The 14,703-nt window shown below is 38.3% G+C and overlaps 2 protein-coding genes and 1 long non-coding RNA gene across 23 annotated transcripts in view; 2 read left to right on the top strand and 1 right to left on the bottom strand.

Annotated features, from left to right (window-relative positions):
* Positions 1-625: 625 nt before the first annotated feature.
* myog (myogenin) lies at positions 626-2,551 on the top strand. The gene is made up of 3 exons (XM_083534292.1): positions 626-1,337; positions 1,691-1,796; positions 1,928-2,551. The coding sequence occupies exons 1-3, from the start codon at positions 801-803 to the stop codon at positions 2,044-2,046; spliced, it is 762 nt and encodes a 253-aa protein (XP_083390418.1). The 5' UTR covers positions 626-800; the 3' UTR covers positions 2,047-2,551.
* Positions 2,552-2,637: 86 nt separating this feature from the next.
* ppfia4 (PTPRF interacting protein alpha 4) overlaps positions 2,638-14,703 on the bottom strand; it is a gene marked incomplete at its 3' end in the record, with an annotated part of 125,097 nt that continues 113,031 nt past the window's right edge. For 10 of the 21 annotated variants that reach the window (XM_083534025.1, XM_083534022.1, XM_083534021.1 and 7 more), the window contains 9 exons: positions 14,015-14,077; positions 11,587-11,613; positions 11,002-11,177; positions 10,701-10,798; positions 9,594-9,769; positions 8,434-8,502; positions 8,124-8,304; positions 7,677-7,767; positions 2,638-6,629 (listed from right to left, as the gene is read on the bottom strand). In XM_083534025.1, the coding sequence (XP_083390151.1) occupies positions 7,709-7,767; positions 8,124-8,304; positions 8,434-8,502; positions 9,594-9,769; positions 10,701-10,798; positions 11,002-11,177; positions 11,587-11,613; positions 14,015-14,077 (849 nt within the window). Of the gene's footprint in view, positions 6,630-7,676; positions 7,768-8,123; positions 8,305-8,433; positions 8,503-9,593; positions 9,770-10,700; positions 10,799-10,997; positions 11,178-11,586; positions 11,614-13,790; positions 14,078-14,703 lie in introns of those variants that run through there. The other 11 variants (XM_083534029.1, XM_083534030.1, XM_083534032.1 and 8 more) reach the window with 5 other exon arrangements.
* On the top strand, positions 8,066-11,071 carry LOC310722042. Its single transcript, XR_014532271.1, has 3 exons — positions 8,066-8,201; positions 9,621-9,796; positions 10,939-11,071. It is a non-coding gene; the product is annotated as an uncharacterized lncRNA (long non-coding RNA).

Raw genomic sequence — 14,703 nt, 5'->3', positions numbered from 1 at the left:
GAGTTCCAATCTCTGAAAATGCTAACTCTCTAAATGAGGTCAGAGACGTTACAGGGCTGATTCATTGTTTAGTACCAGTGCTAAATACAATTATGTCTAGATATTTGATATTATTGTCTCTCAGGACACATTGTTTAATATAATCCTAAAAAGATTTCCACATTAGACCTTTGTTTATATTACAACGCATTCTATATGACAAAGGTTTTAGGAGACAATTCCTTGTTATCTTTTTTAGGATAATCAAAAGAACAACTAAAAGATCCTCATATAACACATTTTCAAATCCTCAGAAACTTAAGAAGAACCTATTTGGAGATGTCAGCTAATTAAAGTAGTCACTCTGAATTGCCTGTTCAAATCTTCTGTGATTTGTTTAGATTTCTTTGGCACCGAGATCATGTTTCACAGACTTTTCAACAGTGCCCTGCCGCCATTCCTTAAACAAAAATGGACCCCAAAAACATCCCTGAAAGACATAGGGGCGACGGACAGAGATGCAAAGTGTAGATGTGTGGCAATAGCTTAACATGGGGTCAGGTTTCTCAGGGCCCTGGCTATATTTAACTTAGTGATCTAACACCAGGCAGAGGGTTTAAATGCCACCCCTGCAGTTGGTGTGGAGCAGTTGTTGCCCACAGATCTTGTTCGGCACGAGCTTGGGGATACGCACGTGCAGTGCGCACACACACACACACACACACACACATCACACAGGACTTAGTACGTGAAAGAGCAAGTAGGGGAAGAAGAGAGCAAGCCAGTGGAGTGCACACTTTTACAGCCTTAAGTCAGCCTAGATGGAGCTTTTCGAGACCAACCCGTACTTCTTCCCTGAGCAGCGATTTTACGAAGGTGGTGAGAACTTCTTCCCTTCTAGGCTTACAGGGGGATTTGATCAAGGTGGATACCAGGACCGGAACTCAATGGTGGGGCTGTGCGGGGATGGAAGGCTGCTTACTGGCACTGTAGGACTAGAAGACAAGCCATCTCCATCCTCCACACTCTCTCTGTCACTCTCGCCTAATCAGGAGCAAGAGCACTGCCCGGGTCAGTGCCTGCCATGGGCATGCAAGGTGTGTAAGCGCAAGTCTGTAAGCATGGACCGGCGCCGGGCGGCCACGATGCGGGAGAAGCGCAGGCTCAAAAAGGTGAACGAGGCATTCGAGGCTCTCAAGCGCAGCACACTGACTAACCCGAACCAGAGGCTACCCAAAGTGGAGATCCTCAGAAGTGCTATCCAGTACATTGAGAGGCTACAGGCACTTGTCAGTTCGCTCAATCAGCAGGAGCATGAGCAGGCTGGCCTGCATTACAGGGCCTCGGCTGGTCAGAGGGTAAGTTCTATCAGATAGGAAAGTACATTTTGGGCAAAGAAATGGCAGGAGTGTGGTAGCTTAAACACTGTCATGTCAATTAAAGGTCTTGGCTACAGGTTATATTATTGTAGACTATGTACAATGTAAAGGATACCTAATCTGCGTACAATAAAAAAAAAAAATGATTGGTGTTTTACAGGTACATTAAACCCATGATCAGACTTACTTACATTAGATAATTGTACAATTTCGCAGGCATATTTGCTCCGGGCTGAACCTAAAAAACAACTGTTCCCCTTTGAGTTGTGTCAGTTCAAAGTGAGTGGGTCAGTGTTGTGACTGATGGGTGTTTGTTCATTTGTGTGGAACAGGTGTCCTCCTCCAGTGAACAGGGTTCAGGCAGCACATGCTGTAGTAGCCCGGAGTGGAGCACCGCATCAGACCACTGCACCCCTGCTTACGGCTCCACCCATGAAGGTAAAGACTCGTGGATCTAAACGTCACTTAGTTGTTTTGAAGGCAATACATCGACTTTATCGTGTTACTTATATTAATGAGGAAGTTTCACAGGAACAAAGATAATCTCACCTCCTGATTCGATTCCACAGATCTGCTGAACGATGATTCGTCAGAGCAAGCCAATCTGAGATCTCTGACATCAATCGTCAACAGCATCACAGGGACAGACGGAGCGGCGGTCGCTTACTCAGTGGACATCACGAAGTGAAGGTGTGAAGGAGCATTCTAACAATTCATTTCCTGAAAGCCTATAAATACAGCACTACCTGTTACAGCAAAAGCATGAAAACCCAAACAAATCCATGAAAACCCAAACAAATCCATGAAAAGCCCCCGGGTACAATTTCCAGTCAAATTTAGTGGTCCATCGAAAAAATATTTCCAGTTTTGTTGTTGTTTTTTTTAAGAAGATGTTCAAGCTAGCTAGTCTAGACTGATGTGTTGTCCTTTGAAACTTTCCTCAATTATTATTTTTTATTTTTGCATGTGTGTTATGTTATGCCTTCCAAAAACATTAATTTTATGGGGCCAATGTTTTCTGATTGTTTTGACCAATATTTGTCTAATTTAACTAGTTCCATTATGCCATGTAAATACGTTCCAATTTTCTACTGAGTGAATCTGCAAGTTTATTTTATATATTTTTTTGTTTGGAGTAATTTATTTGGACTTTAAAAAAAAAATAATTAAATAAAGATTGTTGTGTATTTGTACCGGTGTTTGGTCATCGAGAATTCTTCATATTTGTTAATAACACACATTCACATACATGCCATGATCCTCATATCAGAAAACATAGTTACATACTTAAATATTTATTTCACATATATATTGTACATATATATGCATATAGATTTACAGTCAAAGAAAGAAAAAAAAGGACCTACAGAACATAATCTCTTTCTGAAAAAAAAACCAAGTCAAGAAGAATTTTCACTTTAATAGACTTCACCCACATGTCTCATGTGGAATCTCATATAACTACTGTATACATATTTCTGTACACAAAAAGACTATTTACAGACACTGAAACCTACGCACATGCAGACAGATTGAAATATGAAAAAGAGAAAGATAGAAAGAGAATTAGAGATGGATAGAGTGATATAAATAGAGAGCAAGAGGCAAAAAAGATTGGTTAGATAGTATCGAGAGAAATAGATAGTAAGGAGTGATAGAGAACTGGAAGGGGGTTGAGAAGAGAATACATAGGAGAGAAAGACAGAAAGAGGGTAAAGAGTAATAGAGAAGCAGAAAAGAGTGAGCGGAAGAGAGAGATTGAGAGAGAGAGATTAAGAAAGAAAAAGAGAGAGAGAGAGACAGAGAAAGAGAGAGAGAGAGAGAGAGAGAGAGAGAGAGAGAGAGAGAGAAAGAGAGAGAGAGAGAGCAAGCACTGCACCTGTCTCACATTTCACATTACTGTCATGAACTAGAGGAATGGCAGGGTGATAAATGCTACCAACAATCACAAGAGGACACAGTGCAAAAGCAGATGGCTTCAGTTACTGTCAGTTCAAAACTTTACACACGTCAATTATTTGCTGGATTATAAACATGTCATCATCTAGACGACAAGGACACTGGGGATTGGTCCAGGTCAAGATTTAACAATTCAAAATGTCAAATAAGTTACTGAGAGTGTATGAGCTGGTCAAACGACAGACAGACAAAGAGAGAAGGGGAGGGAGGGGGGGGGGGGGCAAAAAAGATAAAAAAATACATTTGGCCTTGAATCTGAGATGATTCAGCAATTCTGTGAATTGTATTTGATCAGGCACGCTTGGCAGATACAGAGATTTTCCCCCCAAAATAATAATAATAAAAAGAAGAGCAGCACACCACAGGGTTTCAAGTTTAAGTGTTCAGCTGATGGACTCCTCAGCTGTGTATAGAGAGACAGAGACGATGAGAGAGAATAAGAACGGGGGAGACATAAAGAGAGAGACCGAGAACGATAGAAGAACGATTGTCAGGTTTGTGGCATGCATGCCCCAACATGTCCCTCTCCTGCCAATAGTGTTCCAAACAGGGAAATCGATATTCTAGCTTTTCATACACACATCTTGATATATTTATATATACTCGCTATCAAGTGGGAATTTGGATTGGGTGACGTCTCTGTATGCTAGTTTTCGAAGTAAACAGGCAAAAATGGCTTGATTCATTACTTGGCATAAAATATCACACTAAAATACATATACATACAGTATACTTACAGACATATACAGAAATTAGCAAAAATAGCTGCCTCAGTGGCACATGTCTTGAAATAGAATCACTGTTTTTTTTTTTGTTTCTAAAAATAAATAAGATTAATAAATAAGATTTGACAAAACGAACAAAAAACACTAATAGGATGTTATGCACTCGTAATGTTTTAACAGATTGATTAATTGGTTCACGCAAATAGAAAAAAAAAAGATTTTGCTCCTCAAATCAGTTAAGACTCTTGAACTTGGAAGGTTCTGTGTGACAGTTATGTATATTGAAGCGCTCTATTTTTTGTGACCTACGAATGCAATGATGCTGTTTTTTTATTTTATTTTTGCTTGTCAGCTAAGCGTGCATTGATATCACTACTGGTACTGGGAATTTGTCTAATACAATACTTATTTGAAGAATAAAAAATAATGTATGGTGCTTTACATGTTACATTGGCTTTCTGAAGCACAGTGAATTTCTTTGTTCGCATATACCAGTGATGTTAGGAAGCTGCGGTCAGAGCTGGGGCCAGACATGATACAGCACCCCTTGAGTACTACGGGTTAAGGGCCTTGCTCAGGGGCCCCAAGAGTGGCAGCTTGGCCATACCGGGGCTTCAACCCCCAAACTTTGGATAAGTAACCTTAAGCCTTTATTCTTACTTGTGAAATACGAATACAAATACTCAATGCCATGTTACATGTGACATGACATGTACATAATGTTATGCTAATAGCCAGAAGACCTGGAAAGACTGAACTGTACTCTGTGGAAATTTCAAGTAGTAGAAATACACCTCTTGAAAATGAATGCTGTACATTTACTGCATTTGGCAGTTGTCCTTATCCAGAGCAACTTACAACCAAACTGTTGAGTCTTGCTCAAGGGCTCAGCAGCGGCAGTTCGGTGGTTATGGGATTTAAACTTTTGACCTTCCGATTCAGGGTCCAATGCCCTAACTACTGAGCTACCACCTCCTACATGCTTTAAGATACTTTAGGAGAGGACAAAAAGCGTCTGGAGATTAAAAAAGGAAAAAGATCGTTGTTTACTCCACTAAGCTAAAATATACAAACCAAGCAGAGTAGGTTGAAGTGCATTTATTCATGAACCTGTGCCCTCGCCATGGCCACTATACAGTATAAACTGAGTTAAACAAAGTTAAATAATATACTCTATATTATCCATGCTTTCATCATTTTTTAAATATTGTTTTTCTTTAGAATGAACATTTATGGCATTTTGGCCAAAAATCTTTATACAGAGCAATTGCAATTATCTCATTCATACAACTGAGCAGTTAAGGGCTCTGCGCAAGTGCCCAGCAGTAGCAGGTTAGTGGTAATGAGATTTGAATTCACAGCCTTCTGATCAGAAGTCCAACATCTTAATCACTGAGTTGTTCTTCTTGAAATTGGTTTTGCGTACTCAGCCTGGTACAGACGCATGCCTGCTAATTTTGGTGTGAAATATTATTCATACGTATGCTAATAAAATTTAAAGCAAAGTCAGACAGAACCTTCTAATCACAAGGTCTTAAACTGAGGTGTCAAGTATGTACCAAGTATATGAAGACATGGATGGCTATTGCTTTCAGTGCTGCCCTGCTAGCATAAAACATCAAGCTAGGCACATCACTGTCTAATATGAAGGGTTGCATTATCTTAACATCTTGGAAGTGTTTCTTTCTGTCTTTTTTTTTTTTTTGGAATGAACTGACATGTAGATGTGCACTGTTCGTGTGATCGCAAACAATCTTCCTCACCACGGATGCTACTCATATATAAAGCCCTTTTCACTAACCTGGGATCAGCAGCCCCCACCCCTTTTTATGGAGATCCCAGTAGTCTTGATTGTTTTATAACCCAAACTGGTCCCAGATAAGCAAAAATGAGCAGCGTAGTCCAAAACTGACACTGTCCAATACAGTAGCTACAAGTTGAACACTGGTCAAAAGAGTTTCAAACAAACAGAAACAGTCACAACTGAGACACATTGTCAGTATTCATATCATATTGATATAATCTTTTCCATATACAATTCCAATATATATATATATATATATATATATATATATATATATATATATATATATATATGTTATTTATTTGCATTTTTTTCAATATATGTATTTATAAAAAAACAATTACAATCAATTTTATATACAGACACACTGATTAATACCTTGCATAACCAGAGAGAGGGGGAAGCCTAATAAGTTGCCATCAACACAACCTGGGGGGAATAGACTAAAAGTGACAGACTAGGGTCAAGTACACCAGCTGAAAATGACCATCACAATGACTAAATAACTTGTGGCTACTAGAAAGTGACTCACACGACGATATATCTCCTCTAAAGAGCAGCTACGCAAAAGATGCGTTCGAAAGTTCAAATTTCAGCTTTTTATTACATTTTTTTAGTTCTGTATCATATCATCCCCCACCTACCCCCTTCCCATTTTTTCCCATTGCACATGTCCATGAAAAGCACTGGTTGTTCATTTGGCTGGAGGACGTCTCCTCCCGAATTTGGCATATCACTCTCGAAAGGCCGCGAGCGTGTGTCCATACAGGTAGTGAGAATGCACTGGTATGACAAAACAGAAATACAGGTATCAGTAAACAGAATTTAGACTGCAAAAATATTAGCATGAAAACAGGTTAGCATGAGTTCCTTTGAAAAGAGTGCTAGGGTCAGTCGTGTACAGCATGTTTAATTTTCAATGGAAGTGTTTTTCATTGGGGTTCTTTTAAAAAAATGTAGCTTTCACACTGAATGAAATGTTTTATGTTGGATTTTCTGAATCACACTGCGTGAAAGGAAAACGACAACAAAGAAAACCTTGAGTATGGTATACACATTGCGCATTGTCTTTACTTTTTATTTCATTCAGGGATGGACAAATTAACAATTCTTTAGCTCGGCAATGACTAGGCAAGTAAAATTGATAATATAGCAGGCAAGTTAGCTAGTTAAGTGCATCAAAGCAGACCTTTGGAAAGGAACCTACTAAATACGAATTCTCAAGAAGTGGTAGACTATGTAGTCATCATCTTTGTCCTCCCCAGCTATGTTTTGGATGTAGATTTGTTTTTGTAATCTCAACATAAAACCATTTCAGCTACTGTATAAACTGTGTTGTTCCAGATATTTGAATCTGGCCAGTGTCTAGCATTAGGCTAGTGTGTGTTTTCTCTTCATATGTTTAAGTATTGTGCTATCAGGAGATTGAAATAGCTTAGAGCTCCACTTTATTTTCGCTTGACTTCATCAATGTCTCCACACATCACAACACAAGGAAGGTACATTAGGAAGTAGGGATTTTATTTTTATTTTTCTGTCTCCAACTGTTTCCATCTACCTTTCTATTGATCTATGCTGCATTGACACTGTTTGCCATTATTTTTCTGGAAAAAAACTGAAGTGCTGTCGGACAGGTGTATCGAAAGCAAGAAAATCACTAAAACCAGGATTGGGAACCTGTGATCTAGGTTGTCGAAGGTCAAACCTTTAACTTTCCCTTTCAGAAAAACCTCTAAGGTGTAAACCACTCATTTTTGGGGGTAATCCAAGCATAAGTCATCCCTGACAGGAGCAAACATGAATGTGGTAAAGCTTTCCAGAGCTGCTTACCTGATACAATGAGTGTTGTTAGTAAAGCAGAGTTAGCAAGAGTAAGTCCTGATGGTAGAGGGGTCAAGTCTTTGAGGGGCTTGTGGTCCAGCTATAAATCCACAGTGACAGGAAGAATACAGCATGCAAGGAGAGGGCAAAAAAAAAAAAAAAAAAAAGCAGCCTTATGAATGGATTTAGTGTTAGTACTTTCACTTTGAATCTCAAATAAATAGAAAAAACAGGTGATAAGATTAGCTCAATGCATGCTAGTTCACAATTCTAGAGTGATTAGCCAAGCAATATATCTTAAGCCAGGCAAATTCTCAGGCACATCAGTATATATACTGGTTCATTGTTTGATGTTTTAGGCAGGAATACATGTTATTTGCAATGCTCGCATTTGTGGGATGAATTGTAAGCCAGTGAGAAAGCTGAACTTGTTTACCGCCAGAGCCTTGTTTTTACCTTCAGGCTGCAGATGTTTCTTAGGATTAACAGTCATGGAGGAGGGAATGGACATGGTGGAGAGACGGAAGCCAGCAGGTAATGTCTCAATAGAGCCGGGCATCATGCCCAGGCCTTGGCCATCCCGTGGTCTGAACCTTTTTCTCCATGATGGAGACCTCCGAAAAGATTTATCATCGCTCTGTTGAAAAAGAAATGATGCACATGGATACACACTACAGCACATGACAGTGATCGAGATCTACCTCATTTCAGATGCAGACTAGCCAGTTTAATCACAGGCTAGTGAACTTAGATATAATGCTCATACCTCCTCCTGACGTCTGTCAGTCCCCAATGCCAAGAGATTGTTAAATTCTCGTTCTAGAAGCTGCCTGGCCTGAGATCAGGTACAGATACAAATGATTAGAAATACAATATAGAATGCTTAAACCATATTAAACTATGCATTCATATTAGTCAATGTTAGTTTTGCAGAGTATCATAAAAGGCTAAGTGAATATTTTGGCATTTTTTAATATAATATCTATCAAGTGCTTATGCAGATAATACTTTATAGATACAGAGCTGTAGCAAGGATCTTACATTTCTCAGTCAGTACAACTGATTCTATAAAACGCAGATAGAAAAACAACTGTCACGCAAAGATGACTCAGGCAGATGCAAATTCAGTTAGGCAGCTTTAATGAGTTTAGACAAATCCAAAATGTGTATTTGAAAGCAGTATATACAAGACAAAAACAGGATGAAAGTATATGAGGCAAAAAAAAAGTAATTCAATGAATGGTCTTTTTTAACAGATGTACTGTATGTGTAACTGGAAACAGAGGGTTGGTTAGTTGGTTTTTCGGTTTGAGGGCACTAAGGGTACAAGAGTACCAAGAGACAAGGATACCACACAACTTTAAACAACACAATTAATCATAATGGAGTTTAGAAAGAAGTCAATAGTTCCTTAGTTGCAGCATAATCAGAAAGTTACTTATTTCTCCCTGATTCTACAAGAATATGCAAATATCTCTTTAATAAAAATTATAAAATACCAGTTTAATTTAAATGAATATTCTGATAGGATAAGCTTACACCCAGGTGTAATATTCTATTTGTAAAATTCTAAACAATATGCAACTCAATACAAGTAAATGGATTTAAAAACTATTTCTGCCCATACACTAGAGATGCAATAGAGATATTATCATGTTCTCTGAAACCCGAGATTACTAATCATGCAAAAGTTCCATGGAAAAGCCAAGAAAAGCTTTTGCCATTAATTCAAAAAGGGCAGCGAGCTTTGACGTCTTAGCAAGAGAAAATATCTTAAACATTATATATAAGTTAAAATAGATATCCATGTGAGAGCTTGTGCAGACCACCTATACATGCTTTTATTCAGATGCTTGTTGTCAATACGAGAAACCACTCATGTCTATGATAATATTCGGCTAATACAAGCGGCGAGATCCTTGTCACCTGTGTGTTCTGCATGGGAATTTGCAGGATGAGGGCCAGGCTGCTGAAATCGAACGTCTCATCCAAGGCGATGAGGGCACCATGTACGCCACTTTCCGGAAGGTTATTGCTGAACTCCTTTAGCCCGATGGTCTGCACCCAGTTCATCACGTGCTCATTTGTCCACACCAGAGCATCTGTAGAGGGCCAGATTAAATACTTTGGTAAATCTGTATGTCTATTTTTGTTAGGGTCTTTAGTTCTTACAAACAACAATATAAGTGTCTCCCTAGAGAGACAGAAAGGCATTTTACTACACCTGGTGGTCTGTAAAGTTCCAACCTTTGCTAAAAAGCTGAATGAACTCATCGACATGATTTTATATTGTGCAGTGATTAGTGTGGTACATGATAACTTTATAGCACAGTGCCTGGTCAGGAATAAACAGAATGAACCCGTAGTATCGTTGTGCAATTACGCCAACAGATGCATATTCCCGGTGATCTTTCTACACAGCTGGCCAGTCAACTTTAAAGGACAGCACACGTGTGTGCCTGAGTACATTTACCAAATCTGCACGCGTGTGAGTGAGCCTTGTGTGTGTTGCTAGCGAGGCACATGAAAGGCTGCAGCAGCTGGATCAAGTTCATGTGTCATGCTCAAGTTCAACAAGGCACAGGGCTTTTAAACCGATTTGACGCTGAGTCTCAGCTGTTGGCTTTTCCACATGACACTACCACTAGATGATGCTGTTTGTCAGGAAATTTTATTTCTCGACAAATAGGAAAATGCCTGTTCATAAAACTGCAAAAAAATTAGCAAAAGATGTCATATCTATATCTACATGCTGGAGTCCCTGCTTACACTCACATTATCTTCACACTTGACAATCATAATCTGTGTTATCCCTTTCCATATCCCCATCTGTCTCTTGAGCTACACTTAAGATATCAGTGATCCTATTTCCTACTGCTCTCTACTGTCTGATTCATCTTGATGACCTACTTCTTGTCAGCTTGCTAGCTAAGGATGGTCATTGTGGAAAATATCCATTGTTTAAAAGGGGTACAAAATAAAACTAATAAATAAATGAAGAAGAAAATCTAATTTATTTCAATTTAAATTCACCTTTGAGTTCATGGTGACAATCTTCTCTCCTTCGATCGAGCTCCTTCCTGTCATAGTTGAGCCTCTTTAAGCACATGATGCCGTACTGTAAACTTGCTCTGTTTTAATGAACAAAAAACGAAATTAATAGCTGTAATTTTTTTTTAATTATGTGCTTCAAATCTACAGTATATCCCATGAATACGTTTCAATTCCATAAAAACGTTTTTTTTTTTTTTTTTTTTGTTTATTCCACTAGAGGGGAACATCATAGAACATTCACAACCCATTTTCAGACTGGAATTGCAGCAGAAAGACCTACCTATGGAAGCTGTCCACCATTTTTAAGTGTGTGCGCAAGTCCTTCTTGGTGAGGTGGTCCAGCATGCGAGCATCCACCAGACACTCCATGAAGTAGCTGCGATACTGAGGGAGACCCAAACTAGGCAGCCACTCATTTCCTATCCATTCGTGGTTCATATCTCCATATGCCAGGGTCTGATGTTAAAAAAAATAAACAACAATCTTTTGAAGTTTAAACATTTTGAAATCTGACTAAAAAGGATTTGTAGATTTTTATGTAATTTACATAAAAAAAACCCACATTTGCTTCCTTATATTAAACTTAAATACTAATTGTTGTCAGAATTCTAGAGTACAGTCCAAACACTGGTTTTATTTTTTAGCCACAACCCCACTTACAGTGCAACCACTGTAAAACCTTTTTTTTGTCTGAATACATTTCAAAATTGCCAACAATATTTGCTGAACACACCACAGATTCATGTGGCATGTTGAATTTAATGACTGGAGGCGCTGCATGGCATTCATAGTTAATGATCTGCTGTGGCATCAGTTCGAAAGAGATACACTTCCCTCTCTTACTCTGTCGGTCAGTCTGTCTCACCTGTGCCCAGCTCCCTTCCTCGTTCTCCTGTCAGCCAAACCCCGGAGTGACAGCATGTTAATGCACAGCAGAGAGCGAGTCAGTCCATTTTCAAGCAGAGTTTAATTAGTACAGTCTTGAAAAAGACAGGAATTGTGCCAGAAGCAGACAACAATTTACAAGACAAGCCACATGAACAGATGACACATTTAGCGTTATCCTTAGGGTTTAAAGGACAACGCTATAAAAGCTGATTGCATGCTGTAGATGTGTGTGATGTGACAAAAGGTTTACATTTGTTAAACCAGGGCTGTCAACTAGACAATTTGTTATATTTCTTGAGATTAAATCTGAAATAATATCTCCAGCCATATGTGGCTCTTCCCCAAAAGTATACTTTAAACTGTATTTAAGAGAAATTTTGGATTATTGTCGTTTTTCATAGTGTATAAGACAAAAACTTAATAAAAAAAACTCTATATGGACAAAACTATTGGAACACCTGACTTCTCTAGGCATATGTGTTTCTTCCCAAAACTGATACATTTAACTATCTTAGTGAAATTTTGTATTATTGTGATTTTCTTTGTGTATAGCACAAAAGTACACTACAAAGATAAAACTATTGGGACACCTGACTTCTAGCCATATGTGGTTCTTCATCAAAATGAATGGCAACACAATTGTATACAATGTCTTTGGGTGAAGTAGTATTGAGGTTTCCCTTCACTTTAACTAGGAGACCCAAACCTGTTCCAGTATGACAATGCCCCTGTGCCAGCTTCATGAAGATACGCTTTACATGGGTTGGAGTGGAAGATCTTAAGTGGCCTACTATAGAACTCTGACCTCAACCCAATCAAACACCTTTGGGATGAATTGGAATGCTGACTGCACCTCATGACATAATGTACCGTAATTTCCGGACTATAAAGCGCACCCATATATAAGCACTGAATTTGACAAAGATTTTTATTTTAAACATAAATAAGTCTACATTTGTCTACATTTAAACTAATGAACTTTACACAGGCTTTAACAAAAGACTGTTACACGGTGTAACGGGTGAAATATGTTGAGGCTCTTTAAGAGCAGAGCGGCATTTTGGGAATAGGCTGCCGCCACATTTTTTCGCTATTACTGCATGTGTGCAAGACCAAGGAATATGACCATATTATTTTCTAATGCTCATTTCTAAGTTTCTTTGACTAACCCGTAACGCTGTTGCCAAGAAAAATAAAAAACCACGTGTTTTGGAAACCTGTCTGTGCTTATATGATTTCTGTTGCAACTGGAGTTAGCGAGCCCTCCCTTCACCCAGACTCAACGGCTTGTATTTAAACAGTAGCCTACCAAGAAAGTCATTGTTCACTGTCTTCCTCCTTCCTCTCACAACTATTTCTCTCGGGAGTTTATCTTTTGGCATCGTCGTGCGTTTAAAAAAAAACGTTTTTTTCTCCCGAAGCCTTGCAGCTCAGAACACAGGTGAAGTGCGTTTTTTCGTTTCTGCTCGGAAATTTCATTGGTCTAATGTTATGGGGTTCAGTTTTTTGGCTTGAAGTTTGTGAAACCAGGAAAAACCCAGGAAAAATTCATAAATAAACCGCTTCTTTGTTCAAGCCGCGGGGTTCAAAACGTAGGAAAAAAGTAGCGGCTTATAGTCCGAAAAATATGGTAGGTACCGGAGGTTCTCTGCATCATTACTGTTATTACTATTATTATTATTATTATTATTATTATTATAGATTATTTTTATATTCAAGCCAAATGAAAGTCCTGAAGGTGAAAGCCTGCTTAGATGTATTATAATTTACATGGCAGTAGGAATTAATCTTTTAAGTGGGTGTTCTATAACACTGAATATTCCTTTTAACAAAGGAAATGTTAACACTGAGAAATTTCTGTGGTACAGTATATAATAAAAATCAAACACTTAAGGAAGTGTAATTATTGGAAAATAATCTTAGGTTGATAGTTCAGCACACAGCCCTGTTATTTTATTACTGTACAGCAGCATGCCCAGTCATGTTTTGTTTCTTATTTAATTACATGATGTATTTTTTTACTAACTATATTGAACATCAGCTATCTCACCAAACATCTGAACAAGATCTACAAATTCAACTCAAACTTTGATTCTTATGCACACAGCACTGCTAAAAACAAAACTACACTATGCAAAACACAAACAGCTGGTTTTCAGAAACAGATTAAGCATATTATTATTTTAATTTATTTTACAATAAACCATTTTTAAACTATAGCTGATTCTCCACGTTATTATTAAACTTAACCTTTGTCTGAAAAACCAGTATGAAGGATATGCAAAGGAAGCCTTTTTGCAGGTTTTGGGGTTTTGGGGTGGTGTTAAGCGGGCAGTAGGGAGAAAAGGAAATGTAGCATATGCTTGGCACTGCAGGGGGCAGAGGTGTGACCCAGATGGACTAACTGCTTTGGTGGAGGTTGCCAGGTTCTCCATCTCCTCATGAGTCACCCAGACATTTCCGGAGGACTGCACAGAAAGAAAAGAAAAGAAAAGAAAAGAAAAGAAGAGAGAGAGAGAGAGAGAGAGAGAGAGAGAGAGAGAGAGAGAGAGAGAGAGAGAGAGAGAGAGAGAGAGAGTAAATCAAGAATTAATAAAAAAAAAAAAAAATTTGTGACCTACAGAATGTACCTTTGTCACTTTCAACATCTTTAATTGTTTCCTTTCATTCATCCATTTGGTTATATATTATCTGGCGCCACAGTGTGAGATGGAAATACACACTGTATGAAAAAATAAGTCCCCTGATTGTATTTTCACTCGTTTTTAATATAAATGAAACCAACTGACAAGTAAGAGAAACAATTGCACAGTTTAAAGCAGTGCAATTGTGAATCTTCTTGCATATTAGGAACATTAGCATAATTGAGCAGTTTAATTAGAGACTCGGCAGCGTTTTTTGTGCAGGTCTAAGCCTAACACAAGAGGATAATTAGGATAATGCATTACTGCCTAGCAAAAAGTGTGAGGATTACGTGATTAGATTCACAGATTATTCGGTGACGTGGAAAATCTACCTGCAGTACAACAATGGCCACGGTGAGTACATTTACAAAATAATAAATGTTCAATTAAAAATGTACGGTAGAACTTCA

The sequence above is a fragment of the Silurus aristotelis genome (genome assembly GCF_946808225.1).
Source record: "Silurus aristotelis genome assembly, chromosome: 28".
In the NCBI taxonomy this organism is placed as follows: Eukaryota; Metazoa; Chordata; class Actinopteri; order Siluriformes; family Siluridae; genus Silurus; species Silurus aristotelis.
This window is presented reverse-complemented; position numbering and strand designations above follow the sequence as displayed.